Here is a 25,442-nt window from a genome sequence, read left to right on the forward strand (position 1 = left end):
TGTGGGAGCAGGTGAGATAATTACTGACCCAACAAAATACATTAACTCACCTTTTCATGATTAAAGAAATCCACAAGACATGACCTGTTGGGAGTAATTGAGGACTGGAGTTGAGAACCCCTGATCTATTCCAATGTATTATTGTTGGTGCAGGACAGCTGTGCGTAAATTATAATGCAACTACAATGGTTTTCTGAAGGCTTACAAGCTACCAGCTGTTATCCTGCAATGTTTGGCTTTCACAAAGGAGTCAAATTGTCAAGCTGGAAAAAAAAAAGCAAATATCCCTAGGAAAAAATATGATCCATCAGGGCCACTGTAGCTAGCAGCCCCCCTCCCCAAATCCTTCCTCTTTGTTAGACAGTATCTTTCTGAATGGAAAAAGTTAGCTAGCCTAGTAGGAATCTAGAGATATGGAAATGAATTGTCCCAGTATGTCATGGCTGGTGTGCTGCTGTTATGCAGAGGAATGGGATTAAAAAATTTGGTTATTTGCAACACTTGTTTCATTGCTTTGCTCACTGAGGAAAAGTTGGAGGAGTTTTGGAAAAGTTGTAACTGAGTGATAATCAGCTCTGCAGAAGTCTCTGCTGCCTGTGCTGTGTGTAATCTTCAGGGACTGCTGCTATTAGGTTCCTGCAAAGCAGCCTGTCTCAGATCATTAACCACAGAGAGCCTGAGAATGGTGGGGAGCTGACTGAGCAGACACTGTGGTGAGAAGAACTAACAGATGAAGATCACAGGGGAGCAGGCAGGAAGCAGTAGCAGGACGCTGACCATTGTGTGTCACACAGCAGCAGGATGGCTGTACCTGGTCACAGCTGGCTCTCCAATGAAGGACTAAAGCACCTCTTCCTGGTAGGACCTCTCCGGTAACCTTGTATCTGCCATTGAGAAACTTTTCTGAACTTTTAAAACTTTAATTTTAATTGCTTGTGTGTGCAATCACTATGATCAAATATTTATTCCAGCACCTTTGTTACCCTGTCTAGTGATGAGATCAGTGAACGCTACTAGAAGCCTTCTCTGAACTTTCAGCCAATGGCACGTCAGAACCTGAGCATCTCCATAGATTTGTCTGATGTGACACCGTAGAGCAGAGGTTCCCGAACTCTGACATTACAGTCCAGGTTTTAAGGATATCCATGCTAATACCCAGATGGTTAAATCAAATCGACTGAGGTACTGATTAAGGGACTGATTCAGCATGGATCGCAATTGCAACCCGCGAACGCAGATCGGCAGATGGTGCGTACTGGACATGCGTATGCACCGCATTGTGTATGCGCAGGATAGGATTGCGATTGCACGGCGATTACGCGAGCACATAGCAAGCCATCGCACAGTGAGTGGCATGATGTCAGCGTTTCAGGGTGGTAACGGAGGGGAGGGTTGGAGAAACACAGGCGTGCCAGTCCTTTTAAACGCCATTACATGGGCGTGCATAAATTAGCCACTGCGACAGCATACGCAAATTGAGTACTCACTGCGTGCGATGGGACTTGTCATTTCTGAGATAGGTCAGAGCTGCTGTAATTGTGCGTGAGGGGGCGATGTTACCGATGTATACGCAGGACTGCGAGGTATTACGGATGTGAGAAGACGGTAGTGGGCGTCTCTATGCTGCCCGTGCGATTGCAAACAGCATATTTTCACAGCAGAACTGCGTGCGATTACGGCCCTAAGTCACCTGTGCATGAGCGTGAATATCCTTAACACCTGGACTGTAATGGCGGAGTTTGGAAACCTCTGTCGTAGAGGATAGCCGTTAAAACTAAAGAGAAGTCTGTGTTTAAAAAAAAACAAAAATCCCTAGAAATCAGTAATGTTAAAGAATAATTACAATTACATTTAAAAAAAAGTTATGTGCACTGGGTCTGTGTATGTATGTATGTACATATATATATATATATATATATACACACATTATATATATATATATATATATATATATATATATGTGTGTATATATATATATATATATATGTGTGTGTGTATTTTTTGTTTTCTCCGTATTAACAACATTGTCGGTCTTGTAAATATTATGCAGGGATGTTTTGTCTTTGCACAGGCTGAGTCACTGCACAGTTCAGCGGACAATAATATTCTGTGTGATGTGGAATAATATACTGTATGTGTCTGCAGCTACTATCCACACTAGATGCTTCCACATACAGAGACGGTTACACCCCCTGCCACTGTCACCCCTTGTCCTTGCTAATAGTCGGTATCCTGGGCTGACATTCTACAGACCCCACAGCTGGACAAACATGAATGGCATTTTTCTGTTCAGGGCAATCTGCTGGTAATGAATGGGTTAATCAGTATTTTTAGTAATAGTGATAAAAAAAAATAGAAAACAGTGATTAACCCAGTAGGTGCCAAAAAGGTGCATTGAGCGATGACTGCCCTAATCGATTTCTCTGCCATGGACCCTCCAGACATAAGCTTAGCCTGCTTGTTGCATGTCATTTCTCCCTGGGAGGTACAAACATCTGTACAGAGGAGGGAGGGTTATATGTTAGTTATATCTTAGCGTGCACATGTGTGTTGTTATAAAGCTGTTTTACATGCCTTGTTCTAGCCCCTTTTGTTTCAATTATTACGTCTGTCTCCTTGTTTCCAGCTTGCCTGGCTGGCGCTCAACGCTTGGCTGTTTTGGAGAACCTTTACGCTGTATTACAATGGCCCGCAGTACCATTACTTGCACCAGATGTTGGGGGTAAGCGATCACAAAGGAAAGGTTTTATTGGGAGATGGTTGATATGTCTCTGCGTTATTATTCAGGATCCTGCCGCAGTGAGAAAAGCTGAGGAGTTAGGAACAAAAGCTGCTGTTTGCACAGTGGCTGCCCCTGGCTGGGGATGAATGAAGTGACAGATTGCTGGGGCCCACCTCCTTACTACAGCTGCGGGGGTCCTCAAAGCGTTTGACACTCAGCCTGTGGAATGAGGAAGCTGTGGGACTCAATTACTTTCCTATTTCCTCTCCTTTTGCTATGTGGCAAATTGGTCCTAGTTGTACGACAGATGTTTAAATGGACAGATAATAAAAACAGTACTGTTGGGTCCTGTTTATCAAAGGGAGAAGACTCTTAAATCTGCCAGAAACAGGCATCTTCACCAGATTTAGGGACTGTATCTATTCATCAATGCCCGCAGTCTACGATGGCCATTGCCGGGTATTAACGGCGGCGGCCATTGCAGGGGGTCTGTTGCGACAGCCCCCCTATGCAAAGTATGGTGAGGGCATGTAGTGAATACTTAAAAAAAGAAAGCGGTGGCACCTCTACCAAGAAAACAAAAATTTTCTTTTTTTTTTTCTTTAAATAAAGCATTTTTACACCTATTTTAAAATACCACTGTAAGCAGGAGACTGGGCTCTAGCCATACTTGCCTACCCTCCCGATTCGGCCAGGAGCCTCCCAAAAATCGGGCTCCACTCCTGCCCCCCCCGGAAAGGCAGGCAAGCCTCCCGAGCTCCAGCGACCCGCCTGCACCCCCATGCACTTTTCAGATTAAATGCCAGCAGCGGAGGGGCCAGTGACGCAATTCGTGCTAAATCGCATCATCACGGCCCCGCCCCCTGCCTCACAATGTCTTTAATAACGGCATTGTGAAGAGGGGGCGGTCCCACGATGACGCGATCGTGTAGTCATGCCCCGCCCCAAAATTTGCATCATCATCATCTGGCCACACCCCCTTTTGCCGCGACCCGCCCCCTGCCGAGAATGCCCGACAGTTCCCTCCCGGAAGGAGGGAGTGAAACGTTGGTAAGTATGGCTGTAGCTCATACTTGCCAACTCTCCCTGATTGTCACGGAGACTCCCTGAAACAGTAGCAATCTCCCTGTCTCCCTGAAGAGCCTAGCAATCTCCCTGATATTTAATTACATTCAATGGGATCACTAGTATCATGTCCCTGTATTGGATATAAGGCACAATGATCCCTATGGCTACATGCATTTTCTGTAATGTATGTGTGTTTTCATCAACAATTGGATCTTACTAACTGCTTTGGGGCTCATTTACATTTGGATATAAGTAAATTTTATGACACGCCTCTCAGATGTAGCAGTACACGCCCACTTTACCGCCAGGCTCATAGGTGCTGCTTTCACAATCTCCCTGAAATTCTTTTTCAAAAGTAGGCAAGCATGCTCTAGGTATGTGTGACCCGACAGAGAGACCCCTTGTAGGAGAGAGATAAGTGGTAATTTTAGCTTTGGAGCTCACATTCTACTCTATAGTGCATGAGCGAGGGTCTGGCGAATAGAAGCTCCACTAGTATTAGAAAATATTTTCAAAAATTACATATGTGAATGTATGTATATTTTACAGATAATATATATAACACCATAAATATATATAAGTTCTAGTATATCTACTGATTTCCCTCATTCAGACAAAATAATATTAGAAAATAAAATAAAAATAAATTTCCAGGAATTCAAATATAACAAACAAACAATGAAACCATTGATTTGTCTAGCATACTCTGGTCTGTATATCAGCAGTTTCTTCCATCGGTTGAGAGTGCTAGAAGCACCAGAGTAAAGAACGACACCCCAGGCAGGAAGGAGGAACTGCACGGGTTGTGACAGGTGCAGGGTGCTAGAATGAAGACTAATTTAAGGATGGCATTATTATTTATTAAAATAAAAAAAATCTATAAACATTTTCAGTTTTTTTTTTTTTGTCATCGTCATCCTGATTTGATAGATGATAACTAAGCTTGTCCTTGCATCAGCGTAGGAAATGATAACCCCGGCATTACTTAATGCTGACAGTAGCCCCTATATACAGTATGTAGGGCAAGGCGCTAAAAGCCCTTTTGCGGATGAAATCACACTTTTTGACGCCTCTAGGGCTTTTCACCTTATAATAAATCGGAGCAACAATGTGTCTAAATGTGGTTTACAGTACTAATGATATACTAACCATGGGCTAGTCTGTGCCATGGGCTAGTCTGTGCCATGGGCTAGTTTGGGTTATTTTAGAAGCAAGAATGAATTAATTTTTTAAGGCTGTGGTTCCTGCGGAGATCCTTTTTGTGCACGGACATAATGAATGAATGAATGAATGGCATTCGCACCTTATTATTTATTTATTAAGTCATTTATTTACAGTAGTGCACACATATACCACAGAACTTTACAGAGAATATTTTAGTCATTCACACCAGTCCCTGCCCCAATAGAGCTTACAATCTATATCCCCTATCACAAGGACACACACATGTTCATTTTTGGTCACAAGCCCATTCACGTACCAGTATATTTTTGGGAGAGTGGGAGGAAATCGGAGCACATAGAGGAAACTAAGGCAAACCCTTGGAGAACATACAAACTCTGCACAGATGGGCCATGACCTTTCTAGGCAGAAACCCACAGACCTAGCATTTGCAGTTCTAGATATGTAATTAGGGGGATGGTAGTTCTCATTTTTGAATTTTTGATTGTGGAAAGTCACTCTGACAAGCAGGAATTTGTGTATGTCATACTCCCCTACGTTTTGTTTTGGCTAAGGGACAATGGGAGGGACGTGATAAAGTGATTTGCTTCTGCGCACAGCAGGGGCGGGGAGTGAATGATCCAAATCACCCCATTATGGACTGTCTACCTCACAAGGGAGCAAAGTGGGTTCCAGGAGGACAACCTACTCTCCCAGGAATCTGTGAGCACTGTCCCTGTGACTAAGTTCAAAACTTTTTGGCTGGTTATGTGGATGACGGCATTGTGGTGTATTATGAGGGGGTGGGGACTTATTTACAAGGTAAACTGGTTCTAATAGCAGCCACAGCTGATTCACTGTAGTTTACTGAAAGTTAGGTCTGTTGGATTCCTTACTTACCTTGCTGTGAATAATAAACTGTAATACTCGGACAAACAGAGGTTGCTTATAGAGTGTGCAGAAGACAGGCAGAGGCGCCACAATATTTTTAGGTTGGGTGGACAAGTAATAATTTCATTTTGGCTCCCCAAAATCACTGAATGTCACCCCTCAGGGGCAGCTGGAGTAACCCGCCACACCACCTACCCGATGCCAGAGATCTGTAAACCCAAGGGGTCTTTGTTTTTGCTGATTTGGCCTCTGTATGCCAACACTGCTGCTCTCTCCCAGTCTCCTCCCTCATAGACACAACACTGACACAGTGCTACCGCGCAGCTCTGGTGACTAAGGCAGCCACTAGAGCGTCCCTGCCAGCGACGGGAGAGGAGGAGGACGGTTACCTATGTGCTCCTGGGAGTTATAGTTTGGTGTAGGCTAAGGAGCTCATCAAACTGTTATGGTGTACTCCCAATCCCTCCAGTCCAGCAATCCATGCAACAACTAATAATGCAATAAGTTTAGCACAATAGGTGCAGTACACATTGCATTCATGGCTTATTTACAAAAAAAAAAAAAAATTCAGTAGCCTATAAATAGCTGCACATTTAAGTTGATTTTGCCCTAATACTATAGGAGGCGTCCATAGTATATAATGTGAGTTAGCAAATATGGTAAAAAATAACAAATATGCAAACTCATTTTCCCTAAACTTTATCCTGTCAGACATGTTACATACAGGTCTGTATATGCATCCAGCGTAGTACATACCAGACTGCGCCTGTTTATTACGGCGGGCTCAGCATTCAGCAATTGTGACACAGACCCAGCAACAAGCACTGCCCAGGCTCTGATCTGCAATCCTCCCATGAGGCTGCTGCTGATCTCTACCACGGGTCAGAGAAGCATGTGATGAGCTCCACCAATCAGAGCTCAGCACATGCCTCTCTGACCTTTTGTGCTAAGTCTCATGGACTTACCCAGCTCCCAGTAATGCAGTGTGCCCCTAGCTCCTCTCTGAAATGTTGGGGGAGGTGAGCCGCTCCCTTGCCCCCACGCCCCGTTCCGGCTCCAATGAAGACTGGGCAATTACTACTTGTGATACTGATCACTTCAGGATAACATTCACACTGTTGTTTAGGTATGGTCTCCTTTTATTTGTCAGCATGGCAGTACCATCCGGATACCCCAGTTTGGTGCTCCACGGACTTTGCAACTTAGCAGTGCCATGCAACTTTTTTCTTAAAATATGCATTGGAATTAAAGCCAGAAAGAGCAAGTAACTGTGCATCTTGGTAAAACCGTGCTGCAGTACAGGTGGGTCAGATGTAACATGTGCAGAGAGATTTAGATTTAGGAGGGTCGTGTCCTAACTGACATCTAAATTGCAGTGTAAAAAAAAAAGCTGTCCAGTAGGGATGGCCATCGGAGGGGTGTCCATCGATGGTTACCATTGATGGGTACATCGGTGGTTACCACCGACGGCACAAAAACAATCTATGGTGAACCATCGATGGTTTGCACCCCTCAATGGCCACCGCTGCGGTGGGGAACGACTGGCCGCATGCCAATCAAAAACAGGGGCAGGGCTTAGCGGGCGCCGTCCCATCTAGAACAAAAAAATCATCTTGCATTCGTCCATCGATGTCAAAGAACCATTGGCGCTCTGCCATCGATGGTAAAGTATTCAACATCGGTCATAAACCATTGATGATTTTGAATTATTGATGGTCAATGGCCATTCCTGCTATCCAGCATTTGTGGGCTATAGTACATGCAAAAGCAGCCAGTATTTACCCCACATGCAAACAAATTTATGTATTTGCACCCCTTGCATTGCAGCATGGTTTGTCCAAGTACACAGTTATTAGTTTTTTTCTTGCTTTATTACCAAGTTAGACTCAGGCCCTTATCACAGTATTGGCAGCTCAGCACACTATTAGGGAAATAAGATGCAAACGTCTGTACTCAAACACGGGAATCTCTACCCATGGCGGAGCGTCTGTTCCATACCAGGTGTCTTGTACCATATGGCACACAAGGATTGGTGTATGAGGATACATCTTTACAAACAACACCATCTCTTTCTTGGCAATTCCTAACACTAAGCTAGGACTGGATGGGACATCTTGTCTGGCGTCGATTGCCCCACCCACTGGAAACAGGACCTTTTCAAAGGCTAAGCTCCACCCCAGCTCTACCCTTCTTGGCTGGCATAAAACCCATGCTTTCTTTTCCCTGAGACTAACTGTTCCCTGCTTCCCTGTAAAGAGGTGATTAGTCCAAGTGCTATGTTTGGCTTGTCTGGGTGCAGCTCCACCCTGCAACCTGCTAACTTCAGTCAGAGGTAAATTCCTTTCAAAGGCATGTGGTAAGTAATTCGCTTTGCCACAGCTAGAACTGTGTAACCCTTACCAGCTTTTACTGAGACAGCCCAAAAAAATACCTAACATAAACTACCCTCTAGTGCAGCCAGTGATACCATCACAAAGTGCCCCTCATGCCATTAATTGTGGCTGGGACCTGTTATCAGCAAACTTTATCAATAAATTGCAAGTGACAGCTGAAAGGTAAAGCAGAGACAACACTAAGGAGATGGATAGATGCAAAATTCTGCAGGCAGAACAGTAATGGACAATTGTATATTCTATTCTTTTTAAACTCTTTACATCTAGAAATGTTTTGCTCCTATTTGACGAGAACTTATCATTTGCATCCCATGATTAGACAATGTATGCAGAAATGAGCAGTGGCATTGGACAAAGAGTAACTTCACTCATGAAAATCGTTCTGCCTTTGGAAATTTAGCCTCCTCAAATCGTCATCTCTGCAATAATTCTTGTTGGGCAGCAGGCCAAGCAGGAAGTAGGGGCTTGGCTTCGCGGGTCATGTCGGGGGGTTACTGAGCTAGAATCTGTGTCCCAGCTCTTGTGGGGGGGGGGTGACGTGGCTCTGTGCCATCGATGGTGGATAACCACTGGATCTCCACCATTGATGGGAAAGCCATCGATGGCCATCCCTACTCTCCGTATCTATGATACACCTTAAATTGACAGGGCTATTCATTCATTTCACAGAATCTCCTGCTTACCTAACTGCCTCTAAACTGAAGCTGTCCCCATACAATGGTACGGGGACCTAAATGAATCAAGCTTTCGGAAACTTTGAAAAAGGGGGTTTGGGTGGCGAAGAGGCAAACCGTTTACATCCCACCGTCCACTGTGGACCTCTCTGTGTGCATGCGTGAACTTAAAATGAGGCAAAAATAGGAGCTCTCTCCAAAATGGGATCTGCTGCCGCAACTTAAATTGCGCAGAGCCATCCGCATTAATGATAAATAGATAGTGAACAACCACAGGTTTTCAAAATGTGTTCATGCTATGGGCCAATAAATAAGAATGTATTAGTAAAATTAGGACATAAGGCCCTATTGCAAAAAATGTGTCTTGCTCAGCCTTAAGACCAGGGTAAGGCAACACAGTGTTAATAAAAATAGTGACAGACAGAGTGACGTCTACAGTATTCAGGCCTGGTGTTCAGGCAACACCACAGGTTTCCCTCAACCGAACCTTCGTCCGAGAGGCCATGTAATGGTAAATTTTCTATACACATCTACATTTGATCTTTGCCAAAAGGCTGGGGGTCTATTCATCATCACTTAATTTCTACAAAAGCAGGTGAATACTAACATATTCACCTGCAGTTGAGGAAATTAAGTTATTGCGTTCATCAAGAAGGTAAAGCAGGAGATATCACAGATACTGTATCTCCTGCTTACATTCCTCTACCGGAATGGCCCGCTGTCCCCATACACTAGTATCACAGATGTCTCCTGCTTACCTTCCTCTGGCGGAATGGCCGGCTGTACCCATACACTAGTATCACAGATATCTCCTGCTTACCTCTCTCTCCCGGAATGGCCCGCTGTCCCCATACACTAGTATCACAGATATCTCCTACTTACCTCTCTCTCCCGGAATGGCCCGCTGTCCCCATACACTAGTATCACAGATATCTCCTGCTTACCTTTCTCTCCCGGAATGGCCCGCTGTCCCCATACACTAGTAGCACAGATATCTCCTGCTTACCTTTCTCTGGCAGAATGGCCCGCTGTCCCCATACACTAGTAGCACAGATATCTCCTGCTTACCTTCCTCTGGCAGAATGGCCGCTGTCCCCATTAACTAGTATCACAGATATCTCCTACTTACCTTCCTCTCCCGGAATGGCCCGCTGTCCCCATACACTAGTATCACAGATATCTCCTGCTTACCTTCCTCTCCCGGAATGGCCCGCTGTCCAAATACACTAGTATCACAGATATCTCCTGCTTACCTTCCTCTGGCAGAATGGCCGGCTGTCCCCATACACTAGTATCACAGATATCTCCTGCCTACCTTTCTCACCCGATATGGCCTGCTGTCCCCATACACCAGTATGGGGACAGAATTAATCAAGCTCCGAAAATATAATATTTTCGGAGCTTGACTGCGGGGGCATTCACCATCTTCATATGGTGTTTGCTCCCGCAAATGGTGCTCACCCTGAAGGAGTCCTGGGTTGCAAAGAGGGATCCTTTCGGAACCCTCCGCCCCCTTCCGCCGGACGTCGGGGCTCTTGTGCGCATGCGTGACCTGTAGGTCACGCATTTGCACTTGTCTCACTGCTCCGAAAGGAGTAGTGAAGCCACTCGTGGAGACAGCTGATTTTCGGATCAGCTGTTGCTCCGGCGAGTTAGTATGTTAATTATCTGGGTCCATTCGGACCGCGATACTTAACATAATGATTAGACCCCTAGGTGTTCACCTATTAAATATAATGAATTCCCTGACCTGGAGTTGAGCTAAGGATGTCTGGGTGAAAACCAAGGATACTAAAGGCTGGACCTTATGAGAAATGATGAGAGTATTTACATTTTTATTATTTTTTGCTTATATCTGTATGGAGCCACTAATGCCAATAGTATATACTAGGGGTGTGCACCGGCCACTTTTCGTGTTTTGTGTTTTGGTTTTGGATCTGGATCTTTCTTCGTGTTTTGGATCTGGATTGGTTTTGCCAAAACCACCCTTCCGTGTTTTGGGTTCTAGGTTTTGTGTTTTGGATCTGTATTTTTTTGAAAAAAAGCATAAAAACAGCTAAAATCACAGAATTTGTAGGTTTTTCTGCTCCTATGCTATTATTAACCTCAATAACCTTAATTTCCACTCATTTCCAGTCTATTCTGAACACCTCACACCTCACAATAGTGTTTTTATGTCCAAAAGGTTGCACCGAGGTAGCTGGATGACTATGCTAAGCGACACGAGTGGGCGGCACAAACACGTGACCCATCTAGGAGTGACACTGCAGTGGCAGGCAGGATGGCAGTTAGAAAAACTAGGCCCCAAACTGTACATAATGCAAAGAAAAAAAGAGGTGCAAGATGGAATTGTCCTTGGGCCCTCCCACCCACCCTTATGTTGTATAAACAGGACATGCACACTTTAACAAATCAATCATTTCAGCGCCAGGGTCTGCCACACAACTGTGGCTGAAATGATTGGTTCGTTTGGGCCCCCACAAAACAAGCTGGCAATTAATGTGTCCCTGCACAAACTGGCTCTACGGAGGCAAGATGTCATCCTCATCCTCCTCATCCACCGATTCCTCACCCTCTTCAGTGTGTACATCCTCATCCTCACAAAGTATTAACTCGTCCCCACTTGAATCCACCACCACAGGTCCCTCTGTACCTTCTGGAGGCTGGTCTCCCTGGAAGAGCTGATAATTCATTTTGATGAACATCATCTTCTCCACATTCTGTGGAAGCAACCTCCTACGCCTTTCGCTGACAAGGTTCCCGGCTGCACTAAACACTCTTTCGGAGTACACACTGGAGGGGGGGCAACTCAGGTAAAATAGAGCCAGTTTGTACAGGGGCCTCCAAATTGCCTCTTTTTCCTGCCAGTACAGGTATGGACTGTCTGACATGCCTACTTGGATGCTGTCACCGATGTAATCCTCCACCATTCTGTCAATGGTGACAGTATCATATGCAGTGACAGTAGACATGTCAGAAATTGTTGCCAGGTCCTTCAGTCCGGACCAGATGTCCAAACTTGGTCCTGCCTGCCCTGCATCACCGCCAGCGGGTTGCTTAGGATACCTAAGTTTTTTCCTGGCAGCCCCAGTTGCGGGAGAAAATGAAGAAGGAGCCGTTGACGTGTCACGTTCCGCTTCAGCTGACAGTGTGTTCACCAGCAGGTCTTTGCACCTCTGCAGGCTTGTGTCGGCCGGAAAGAGAGACACCACATAGGCTTTAAACCTAGGATCGAGCACGGTGGCCAAAATGTAGTGGTCTGATTTCAACAGATTGACCACCCTGGAATCCTGGCAAAGCGAATGAAGGGCTTCATCCACAAGTCCCACATGCCGAGCGGAATCGCTCCGTCTTAGCTCCTCCTTCACTTTCTCCAGCTGCTTCTGCAAAAGCCTGATGAGGGGAATGACCTGACTCAAGCTGGCAGTGTCTGAACTGACTTCACGTGTGGCAAGTTCGAAGGGCTGAAGAACCTTGCACAACACGGAAATCATTCTCCACTGCGCTTGAGTCAGGTGCATACCTCCCTCCTTTGCCTATGTCATAGGTGGATGTATAGGCTTGTATGGCCTTTTGCTGCTCCTCCATCCTCTGAAGCATATAGAGGGTTGAGTTCCACCGCGTCACAACCTCTTGCTTCAGGTGATGGCGGGGCAGGTTCAAGAGTGTTTGCTGGCGCTCCAGTCTTCGGCACGCAGTCGCTGAATGGCGAAAGTGGCCAGAAATTTTTCGGGCCACCCAAAGCGTCTCCTGCACGCCCCTGTCGCTTTTCAGAAAATTCTGCACCACCAAGTTTATTGTGTGAGCAAAACATGGGACGTGCTGGAATTTGCCCAGATGTAATGCCCGCACAATATTGGTGGCGTTGTCAGATATCACAAATCCCCAGGAGAGTCTAAGTGGGGTAAGCCACTGGGCGATGATTTCCCTCAGTTTCTCTAAGAGGTTGTCGGCGGTGTGCCTCTTACTGAAACCGGTGATACACAGCGTAGCCTGCCTTGTAACGAGCTGGCGTTTCTGAGATGCTGCTACTGGTGACGCTGCTGCTGTTGCTGCGTAAGGTGATACATCTACCCAGTGGGCTGTCACAGTCATATAGTCCTTAGTCTGCCCTGTTCCACTTGTCCACATGTCCGTGGTTAAGTGGACATTGTGTACAACGGCATTTTTCAGGACACTGAGGACACTTTTTCTGACGTTTCTGTACAGTCTCGGTATCGCCTGCCTAGTGAAGTGGAATCTAGACGGGATTTGGAACCGGGGACACACTACCTCCATCAATTGTCTAAATCCCACTGCACTAATGGCGGATACCGGACGCACGTCTAACACCAACATAGCAGTCAAGGCCTCAGTTATACGTTTTGCTTCAGGATGACTGCTGTCGTACTTCATCCTCCTCGCTAAGGACTGTTGGAGGGTCAATTGTTTAGTAAAAGTAGTGGTGTTCCTACTTCCTCTCTGGGATGATGAACGACTCCCAGCAGCAGCAGCAACAGCAGCAGCGGCAGCAGTAGGCGTAGCAATGCAGGATCCTCCGGAGGAATCCCGGATAGGAGAGTCAGTCATGCCAGTGATATGGCCTGCAGGACTACTTCCGATCCTGACTAAGGAGGAAATTGACGAGGAGGGAGTTGACGGTGTGGTTTGCAGGCGCTTGGATACAACAGGACAACGGGATTTAGGTGTCCCTGGACTGCTTACGGTCTGAGCCAAAGTTTCTGAACTTGACAGTAACTTTTTATGAACGCGCTGCAGGTGCCGTATAAGGGAGGATGTTCCTAGGTGGTTGACGTCCCTACCCCTACTTATTTCACCTTTACATATGGTACATATGGCAAGACAGTTGTTGTCCGGATTTGGATAGAAATATTGCCAGACCAAAGAGGTGGAATGTTTGGTCTTCTGCCCAGGCATGACCGTGATGGGCTTTTTCATCCCACGGACAACAACTGTCTCCCCCGGAGCCTGATTTAAACAAACCACATCACCATCAGAATCCTCCTCGCCAACTTCCTCCTCAGCGCCAGCTACACCAGTATCCTCATCCTGTTGTACTTCAACAGTGACATCTTCAATTTGCATATCAGCAAGTGGACTGTGGGTGCTCCTTTCAGCACTTGCAGGGGGCGTGCAAATGGTGGAAAGAGCCACCTCTTCCCGTCCAGTGCTGGGAAGGTCAGGCATCGCAACCACCACCACACTTGGACTCTCTTTGGGGATTTGTGATATCTTCTTAGAAAGCACAGTTCTTCGCTGTGCTTTTGCCAGCTTAACTCTTTTGATTTTTTTAGTGGGAGGAGTGCTTCCATCGCCATGTGAAGCTGAACCACTAGTCATGAACATACTAGGGATCGACCTTAGCCGTTCCTTGCCACTCCGTGTCGTAAATGGCATATTGGCAAGTTTACGTTTCTCTTCAGCTGATTTAAATGTCTTTTTCAAGGTCATTTTCCTGAACTTTGCCATTTGGGATTGTATGTGCCCTCTACTATGACATTGGGCATCGGCCTTGGCAGACGACGTTGATGGCATGTTATCGTCTATGTCATGACTAGTGGCAGCAGCTTCAGCACTAGGAGGAAGTGGTTCTTGATCTTTCTCTATTTTATTTTTATCGGAGAAAGTTTGGTCCTCCATTTATGTTATATCGATTTGATATATACGTGCGGCTAAACACAGAAAATAAATTTTTTTTTGGTTCGGACTGGAGTGTACTTTGTGGGTTACAGCACCCTTTAACGGTCAAGCCAGCCGGCCCTTTACTTATGACACAGGCGCACTCTTGGCACTACTTTGTTGATGCACGTGCGGCTACTGCGCACACAATTCACAAACACAGAAAATAATTTTTTTTTGGTTTGGACTGGAGTGTACTTTGGGGGTTACAGCACCCTTTAACGGTCAAGCCAGCCGGCCCTTTACTTATGACACAGGCGCACGCTTGGCACTACTTTGTTGATGCACGTGCGGCTACTGCGCACACAATTCACAAACACAGAAAATAATTTTTTTTTGGTTTGGACTGGAGTGTACTTTCGGGGGTTACAGCACCCTTTAACGGTCAAGCCAGCCGGCCCTTTACTTATGACACAGGCGCACGCTTGGCACTACTTTGTTGATGCACGTGCGGCTACTGCGCACACAATTCACAAACACAGAAAATAATTTTTTTTTAGGTTTGGACTGGAGTGTACTTTCGGGGGTTACAGCACCCTTAACGGTCAAGCCAGCCGGCCCTTTACTTATGACACAGGCGCACGCTTGGCACTACTTTGTTGATGCACGTGCGGCTACTGCGCACACAATTCACAAACACAGAAAATAATTTTTTTTTTGGTTTGGACTGGAGTGTACTTTCGGGAGTTACAGCACCCTTAACGGTCAAGCCAGCCGGCCCTTTACTTATGACACAGGCGCACGCTTGGCACTACTTTGTTGATGCACGTGCGGCTACTGCGCACACAATTCACAAACACAGAAAATAATTTTTTTTTGGTTTGGACTGGAGTGTACTTTCAGGGGTTACAGCACCCTTTAACGGTCAAGCCAGCCGGCCCTTTACTTATGACACAGGCGCACGCTTGGCACTACTTTGTTGATGCACGTGCGGCTACTGCGCACACAATTCACAAACACAGAAAATAATTTTTTTTTGGTTTGGACTGGAGTGTACTTTCGGGGGTTACAGCACCCTTTAACGGTCAAGCCAGCCGGCCCTTTACTTATGACACAGGCGCACTCTTGGCACTACTTTGTTGATGCACGTGCGGCTACTGCGCACACAATTCACAAACACAGAAAATAATTTTTTTTTAGGTTTGGACTGGAGTGTACTTTCGGGGGTTACAGCACCCTTAACGGTCAAGCCAGCCGGCCCTTTACTTATGACACAGGCGCACGCTTGGCACTACTTTGTTGATGCACGTGCGGCTACTGCGCACACAATTCACAAACACAGAAAATAATTTTTTTTTAGGTTTGGACTGGAGTGTACTTTCGGGGGTTACAGCACCCTTAACGGTCAAGCCAGCCGGCCCTTTACTTATGACACAGGCGCACGCTTGGCACTACTTTGTTGATGCACGTGCGGCTACTGCGCACACAATTCACAAACACAGAAAATAATTTTTTTTTTGGTTTGGACTGGAGTGTACTTTCGGGGGTTACAGCACCCTTAACGGTCAAGCCAGCCGGCCCTTTACTTATGACACAGGCGCACGCTTGGCACTACTTTGTTGATGCACGTGCGGCTACTGCGCACACAATTCACAAACACAGAAAATATATTATTTTTTTAGCACTTGGGGGGAGCACCCCTGATGGACAGAGCACCCCCTGGACAACACTACAGCACCCCTTTAGGACTGGGACACTGCACAGGACTTTGGAACTGACTGCACAACACAGTCCAGCCAGCCCCTATGGACTTTGAAGTAGTGGACACAGCCCCTATTAACAACAGCAGCACAGCACAACACAGCCAGCCCCTATGGACTTTGAAGTAGTGGACAACAGCAGCACTACACTACACTACACTACACAGCACTAACTCCCACCCTCCCTCTTCACTGTCCACAGCCGAGTGAGAAAATGGCGCCGACGCGGGTACCTTATATAGGATCCAAAACCCGCGAGACTCGGAAGGCGGGATGATGACGTTTTGCCTCGATGTCAGATCCGAGTCAGGCGGGAAAAGTCGAGCCTGACTCGGATCGGACTCGGATCGGGGGGGCTCGGGGGGGTTCGGATTTCAGAAATCCGAACCCGCTCACCCCTAGTATATACATTTTTCTTGTTCCTGCTCCCTTATCACACTGTTTATTTGCTGGGAACCTGCCTGTAAGTTTCTGTATACAAATTGCTTTTTTGACTTTGAATGTTTAGTAAGTGATGTTCGGCATAAAAGCTTTGACATTTCTCTGAAGTATGTCTGACTTATTTTTAATGAAAATGTAACCAGATCTGTTCAAGGGTACTTGTAGATTATCCACCTCCCCTGCCCTAAAAAAAGTAATATGCAACAGCTTGAGAAAATTATTGAGACAGCTTGTTGGCCTAATGTCACCCCCTAGACGCAATAAATGTAAAGTATTTGACCGTCTTGTGTATGTAACAGGCAACACTTCATATATATGGTGCCAGTGTAGACTGTATTGACCTTTTGCATTGAAAGGAAGAATTTGTACTAAATAATTTTGTTTTGGAAGATTTATAGCAGTACTAAATGCAATGGGATGTCTCTGTAGGTTCATTTGACTAAAGTAAGAGCAATGATTGTATTTAGGACAGGTCAGAGCAACGTGGAAGGGGCATTGATATGTGATAAGGGGAATGGAGGCAGCAGGAAGCTACAGACTGAGAGTTAGTGGAAAGAGCAGGATCTCCCAGCAGCACAGAGTATATCAGGAGATGAGTGATGTGTCACTGAGGACAGGGCTGCATGTGACAGGGGCAGTGACATGATGTGGGGAGGGGAATGGAGGCAGCAGGAAGCTACAGACTGTGAGTTACATAGTGGAGAGAGCAGGATCTCCCAGCAGCACAGAGTATATCAGGAGATAAGTGATGTGTCAGTGAGGACAGGGCTGCATGTGACAGGGGCAGTGACATGTGGGGAGGGGAATGGAGGCAGCAGGGAACCACAGACAGAGTTATATGATGGAAGGAGCAGGATCCCCCAGTAGCACAGTGTTTATCATGAGATGAGTGATGTGTTAACAAGGTTACTGCTGTAGTGATATAGAGTCCTATTAACAACTTTTAAATAAATGCCACGAAAGCTAGCATTCTTATAAACTCACTAACGTGTATTATCGTGTTACCATATCTTAAATACAATGTAACTTACTTCTAAAAATAAAGGCACAGGCAACAGTGTTGGCGTTTAAATATTTTGTCAAATGTATTTTTGACAAGTCATTAAATTTTAGACTATAAGTTAATACTAATAATGGTGACGGCACAAAAAGAACGCACAGGACAATAACAACCAAACAGCTCAAACAAACAAACAAACACACACACAAGCGAAGCATTGGTGATCAACTCTCCTTTACCTTCAACCACCGGTCCAGGTGGTAGAGCCATTTCCTGTCCAGGACAATTGGCTGTCGCCTTACTCCACTTTAATGAGAGTGCACCCACTAAGCCTAATTATTAACATAAAGTAACTCCAAGTGTCGTTCTTTTCCGCACAACCACCAAACCAACCATCATACATTCAATAAACGAAAAACAAAAAGAGGGAGGGAGGGTGGGAGAAACTGGAACAAAGAGGCAGATTTACATACATCACTCCATTATATACTCTTAGACCACTCCCCATGAAACATTCATTGGCTGCATAAGACCAGCTAAACTTAAAGGGGCAATATCCAACATGTATTTAAACTGGCAACACTCAAAACACTTACTTCGTGATGAGATAGGAACAAGTTTTGGAGCTACAGTATTTAGCAGGCATTCTGTACCGAGACAGCTGCTTCGGTAAACATCTGTCACACGGGCCTTAAGGGCTATATCACACACGCTGGTTTTCACCGGCTGGCAAAATAAGGGCGTTTTTTTTCCTGTGTACTATTTTTAATTAAGTATGTAAATAGGTCCTTTCAGACGGCACGGACGCGGCACAGTCACCCTGTTACAGCCGGAAATATCCACTGAAATGGATAACTCCCGTCCACGGTTTCAATGTTAAAGATAGGGGAAAAAACATACACACGGTAAAAGCATCACACACGGCACTAAACCATTGTGCGTGAAAGGAAAATATCCACTGGGAAAAAAAACGGCAGGACTTTTGCCGGCCGGTGAAAACTGGTAGGTGTTAATATCCCTAACTGTAACAGCAAAAATGTTTACACTGCCCATTTACATCCTGACAGTGTTATTGCTCATGTGCAATCTCTGGTCACGTGGGCACACCGCATTCTCGCCAACTCTCCCTGATTGTCAGGGAGACTCCCCGAAATAGCAGTAATCTCCCTGATGAGTCTAGTAATCTCCCTGATTGCACCATATATATATATATATATATATATATATATATATATAAAACACAGATATATACAGTCAAATGGGATCATTAGTATAATTTCCCTGTATTGGATATAAGGCACAATGATCCCTTTGGCTACATGTGTTTTCTGAAAGGCATCAGTGTGCTTTCATCAACAAATAGACCTTACTAACTGCTTTGGGGCTTAGTTACATTTGGATGTAAGTCAGGTTTATGTCACTCCCCTCAGATGTAATAGTACAGGCCCACTTTACCGCCACGCTCATAGGTGCTGCTTTCACAGTCTCCCTGAAATGCTTTATTCAAAAGTAGACAAGTATGGCACACTGTGAGAACTGGAGGTGTCGGGAAGGAAGGATCTTATGATGGCGTTACATCCTGCATTCAATATTCATAATTAGCAGAACCACAATGCCCCCCATATATTGTTTGGAGACTGCAGTGCGCTCTAATAACATAGGAGCAGGGGCGTAACTATAATGGGTGCAGGATGTGCGGGGAACACTGGCCCCTGGGTCCAGGGGGGCACCGCACACCCTACACCCATAAATATTACTTACCTCTCCGGAGTCCCACATCGGCGTGGGGGTCCGGCGCTGTAAAACGACTGGAAAATGGCCACGGACGCCATTTTTCCGTCGTTTGCACATGCGCAGTAAAGGGAAAATGGCCACCGCGGACATTTTCCCGATGACCTGTACATACATTATAGACTCTGGGCACACTCTAGTGCCCAGAGTCTATAACTCCAGTGCTGGCCGCGCACAGCTCAGTGCGCTGCCGGCAGCCTGGCGGAGAGGAGGGGGCCCATGTCGGAGACTGCACACGGGCCCCCTCCTCTCTAGAAGCGCCCCTGCATAGGAGATATCTGAAACCTCTTCTGCTCGACAGCCATTGGACTTGTGGAACCGAAACCGTCATTATCTCCTTATAGTCAATGGCTGTCAGTGCATGTTGGAACCCGTAGTTCCACAACATGCCTAACATGTTCCGTCGCTGCCAGCATCGGTAAGTGTGTATGCACTTGCCGATGCCGGGACCCGCTGTGGACGACATCGTGTTTGGTACACATCGTTAAGTGTGTACCCAGCATAAGACAGTAAGCAGAATGATGCAGCATAAGACAGTAGGCAGAATGATGCAGCATAAGACAGTAGGCAGAATGATGCAGTGCTCTTGGTGATCTGTTATACCCCCTATTACACTGGGCAAATAACCTGTGATATTTCTATATCAACCTGGGTCGTGGCTGAGTGTAAATGGGTACCCGAAAAAGAACCCGGTCTAGTGACCTGGCAATCCAGAGCAGGGTTGGACCCAAATTATGGGGCAGTGTAAACCGGGTAATAGCATAGGAATAGTCGGCTCACCGGCACTTGGGGATCATGTCATCTTCAAGCACCGGGGGTGGAGTGATACAGCTCTGTGTGATTTGTCCTGTCAGAGACAGATGGGCGGAGTTCCCTTTGATTTCAGTTATAGGGATGGTGCAAACGTGCACTGATCACGATGATGGCTACTTTGGTGAGTGGTGGATACGGGTGGTGCTACCGCATAGACGCATGCAACTCTGAATATAGGCGAAAATTATCTGTAGCTGACTTGCTTGCAGCTCAGCCCCATAGAGAGCACTTGTGTCAAACTGTCAATGTTTAATTTTTTATCACATTGGACTGCAAACCAAGAAAAAAAATCCCATTGGATAGATCATAGCTAGAAAGTAGAATATATTTTATAAGAAAGTGATGAACAAGGCTTCAGGTTAGGCCCGTATTCAATTTGAGCTGAGCCGCGATACTTTTTCGCCTCCCAGACTTTTCGCCTACATCGTGTGTTTTGCAGCCGTAAAAGTATCGCGCGCGTGTCCGCGTATCGCCATAATCAATTTGAAAGTAGGCGAAAACGGGACCCGGCGAAACTTAAACAAGCGGAAAGTACTGTCAGATTTGGGGAAAGCAGCCTGACACCCCCCAAAAGATGCTTTGACATGGGGGTTAGCTATGGTACCCCCCGATTTTGCTTGCTGAAGGTATTTGGCATTTTTTTTTTTTTTTTTCATCAATAAATTTTTATTGAGTATAATGTCAAATATTTATGGGGTACAGAAAAAAGGGAAACATACATAAAGTAAATTAAAGGGAGGTGACAGTACATTCAAAAACATTAAACAAAAACTAAAAAACCACAATTACCAGAATAGATAATTAAATTAAATGTTTTGGTCCCCCTCTGGAGTCTCATTTAGATCAAAAGGAGAGGCACTTTGAGGGATTGGAGAGGGCAGGGACAGGGGCGCCACTCCTCCATCTGTAACATACAGATGCCAAGGATGCCATTTCACAATAGGGGATGAAGTAGTCGTAGAGTAATCAACCTCCCTCGTCTCCATTTCAAAATGGGATTGTGTTTTAGTTATAACTTTGGCAAATGGGGGAGGGGAAGGAGACTTCCAATGCTGAGCTATAGTGGCTTTGGCAGATATCAGAATGTGGCCGAGAACATACCGGTCAGATTTGGGAATGGAGATTGGATACCAGTGGAGAAGGGCGAGGGAAGGATCTAGAGTTAAAGTGAGACCTAGGACATCTTTAATAAGATTAAATACTTCTTCCCAGAAGGGGCGTAATAAAGGGCAATGCCAGAAGACATGTAAAATAGAGCCTTCAGAGTGACAGAGACGCCAACAGAACTTTGAGACTGTAGGCCAGATTTTGTGTAATCTAGAGGGTGTCAAATATAATCTATTTAAAAGTTTTACATACATTTCAATGTGATTAGTACATTTAGATATAGAGAAGGTAGAGAGATAAATAGTCTCCCATTGTGAGGAGGTGAAAGTACGTTGAAGATCTGCCTCCCACCGGAGCTGAGCAGAGGACTTAACTGTCAGGGCTATGGGAGACAGTAAGGAATACCAAAAATATATAGCCCCACTAGAGGAGGGGTTATTAAATTTACTCAGAATTAGGTGTGGTGGAGTCTGGAATACGGTAGGGCCGGTGTTCATCAAAGCATACCAATGTGTAAGTTGGTGATAGTAAAACCAGGCTGGGGGTCCCAATGGATACTTAGTGCAGAGGTCTGAATACGATAGAATAGAGGATGAGGAAAGAAGTCTGCTAAGGACACAATAACCAAAGTCATCCAGTAGGACATATTAAGACTAGGTAAAACCCTGCTCAACGCCTGAAGGGAAACATTTCTGGTAGGCAGGGTAAAATCAAAATGGGCCGGGAGATTAAAATCCCAAACTTTTAAAGTATTCAAGATTGTTTTAGGGAATAAGGGGAATTGTGGTCGCAATCTATGGGGTATCCATAAAAGGTCAGGAAGGGGAAATTGCTGGAGGAGAGCATGTTCCGGATCTACCCATCTACCCAAGATTTAACAGAAGGGGGGAGAAACCAGTCGCATATTTGAGAGAGAAGGCCGCTTCATGATATCTGGTCAGGTCAGGGAGATTAAGGCCTCCCTGAGGTTTAGGACGAACCATACGACTATAAGCCATTCTATGGGCTTTACCCTTCCATACATAAGAAATCACCAAGCGGCGCATCTGTTGCAATAATTTACCTGGGATAGCATACGGAATAGATACATCAATTTTGGTAATAGCATCATTTTGAACGCCGCTATACGGCACAACCAGGAGATTTTGTGGCTCATCCAAGCAGTAGCTAGAGACGACAATTGCATCAAAAGGGGAACATAATTTTCAGTAAAAACATCATTAATAGAGGATGGTATATTAATTCCCAGATAGGATAGGGAAGACTTCTTCCAAATTAAAGGGAAACGACTCTTTAATGAACGTAGAGAGAAAGGTGGAATATTAATAGGTAAAGCTTCAGTTTTTGTAACATTCAATTGATAGTAGGATGCTGCACTATAGTTGTCTAAAATGCTGTGGAGCGATGGCAACAAAATCTCCGGGTCAGTGACAAATAACAAAACATCATCTGCAAACATACATAATTTATGAGAGGTGTCATACATAGAGAGCCCTGGAAACTCAGATGATTGGCGGATTTTTTGAGCAAGGGATTCTATGGCCAACACGTATATTAGTGGGGAAAGGGGGCACCCCTGTCTGGTGCCATTGGAAATTGAGAAGGGTGAGGAGAGAAACCCGTTACTAAAAACACGAGCAGAGGGATCAGAATAGAGGGCATTAATGGACCGGAGAATATCACCCCGAAATCCATACCTATATAAAACCCGACGCATATATTCCCAGTGGATCCGGTCGAACGCCTTCTCAGCGTCAAGAGATAAAAGAAGGCATTGTAATTTATTGACCGACACCCATTCAACCAAATCTAAAACCCTCCGGGTGTTATCAGGAGCCTGGCGTCCATGAACAAAACCCACCTGATCAGGGTGTATCAATCGGGGAAGTAGTGGGTTTAAGCGATTAGCTATCAATTTAGCAAAAATTTTCACATCTGTATTAAGGAGCGCAATGGGTCTATAATTTTTACTCTCAGAGGGATCTTTACCAGGTTTCGGAATGGTGACTATTTGTGCTTCTACCATTTCGGGTGGGAAAGATCCGATATCAGAGGCTTCTGTAAACAAGTTTAGAAGAATTGGGGAAAGGGCTTCAGTAAATACAGAATAAAAAGAGTTTGAAAAGCTGTCAGGGCCGGGAGCTTTGCCCTTGGGTAATTTCTGAATGACTTCCTGAATTTCCTTCAAAGACCAAGGGGCATTCAGGGACGCCAGGCCATCCGCATCTAGAGAGGGAAAAGATAAATTGTCTAAAAAAGAAGAGATAACATTAGCCGAAGGTTGGGGGATTGAAGGGTCCTCACGTAAATTATATAATTTCGCATAATAGTCCGAAAATAGATTAGCAATGTCAAGAGGATTAAGGTATTTCGATCCAGAGGGGGTTAAAAGACATCTAATTCTATTGCGAGCTTGATGACCACGCAGCTTACGTGCTAAAAGATGGGAGGCTTTGTTACCGGCCGTATAAAATTTATGTCGAAGACGGGTAAAAGCCGCTTGCATACGTGACATAAAAAGTTTTTGGAGCTGCGCTCGCACTTCTTGAAGTTGTTTGCGCAATACTCTAGTGGGGTGGATTTGATTCTGGGACTCTAAAGACCGTAGGGTAGATTCCAGACTATTCTGTAGTTCACGAGAGCGAGCCTTAAATTGAGCTCCTTTTTGGATGGAGGTACCACGGAGTACTGCTTTTAAGGTACACCAATGTGTGAAAACAGAAGTATCAGTAGGAGAATTAGTATGTATATATAATTTAAGAGAATAAGTAAGGGCCTGCAGAGTCTCAGGATCTTTTAGTTGGTACTCAGGAAGACGCCAGGGACGCCTGGTAGAAATTTGATGGCCTATATCCCAAAGCCATAAGACAGGCGCATGGTCAGACCAAGTAACCCTTTTAGTAGATTGTAGAATTCTTTTATCCAAAAGGACAAAATCAATTCTAGAGTAACTATTATGGACTGAGGAAACAAAGGTATAATCTCTCTCATTTGTAGATAAGTACGCCAAGCGTCATACAAATCGTACTCCGCCAATAATTTCTTAAAGGCCAATGAAGGGCCCATATCACGAGGGGAAGAAGAATGTCCCTGAGGAGAGGATCTGTCTAGTTTAGGGTCGAGAACTAAATTAAAGTCACCCAGCAAAATAAGTGCTCCTTGCCGAACTTTAGATATTTCCTCAAAAGTGTCTCGTAAAAAGGGGACCTGTCGGGAATTAGGGGTATAGAGAGAACCAAAGTGACTAGAGTCTCCTCAACCTTCCCAATAAGAATGAGGAACCTGCCGTTCCCATCCTCTATTTTTCTATGTAACTCAAATGGGGTATTAGCGTGAAACAGTATAGCAACTCCATTCCGTTTGAGAAGGCTAATAGCAGTATAGCATACAGGGTATCTATGGTCCTTAAATATGGGGGGTGCTGAGGATGAGAAGCGCTTCTCCAGGAGAGCTACAATATTAGCCTTATGATGATGGAAAGTAGAAAGAGCCAAGCGTCTCTTTTGTGGGGAGTTAAGTCCCTTGACATTTAGCGAAAGGACTTTAACTATTGGATCATTTAAAACAGTGGATAATGGAGAATGTTTTAAATATATACGTGTCACACAACAACAAAAAAAAGCAAAAAGGTTACACATGTAAATAGGGAAAAGGGGAAAAAATAAAAAACAAAGGCAAAAAAGGGAAATAGAAAACCCAAAAGGCCCAGTATATTGGGCCACAGCAGTTGCCGTGAAAAAACAGTATGGCAAAATGGTTAACATGTGGGGCGGGCTGTGTCGTTCCCCATCCCTGAGACCTATTATGAAACATATTATAAACATATAGTAATATATCACATTTACCATCCCCTCTCCAACCTAACAACAGAGAAATAATCTCAATACATACTGTGGTGAGAAAGAAGGCAGGAGAAGGGGAAAAAATTCTTGTAATCAAACAGTAAATCACTTACTTTAAATGGAACAATAAACAGAAATTGCAAGGATATAACAGACCTTA

General features: G+C 45.1%; 1 protein-coding gene across 2 annotated transcripts in view; it reads left to right on the forward strand.

Moving 5' to 3' along the window:
- The first annotated feature begins 239 nt into the window (after positions 1–239).
- Positions 240–25,442, forward strand: part of NOX4 (NADPH oxidase 4) — a 278,377-nt gene continuing 253,174 nt past the window's right edge. The window contains exons 1-2 of one of the 2 annotated variants that reach the window (XM_088449030.1): positions 240–858; positions 2,627–2,722. In XM_088449030.1, coding sequence (XP_088305156.1) covers positions 802–858; positions 2,627–2,722 — 153 coding nt within the window. In that variant the 5' untranslated portion in view covers positions 240–801. Of the gene's footprint in view, positions 859–2,626; positions 2,723–25,442 lie in introns of those variants that run through there. The other variant, XM_088449031.1, reaches the window with a different exon arrangement.

The sequence above is a fragment of the Taudactylus pleione genome, unplaced genomic scaffold, assembly GCF_031769625.1.
Source record: "Taudactylus pleione unplaced genomic scaffold, aTauple2 ptg000478l, whole genome shotgun sequence".
NCBI lineage: Eukaryota > Metazoa > Chordata > Amphibia > Anura > Myobatrachidae > Taudactylus > Taudactylus pleione.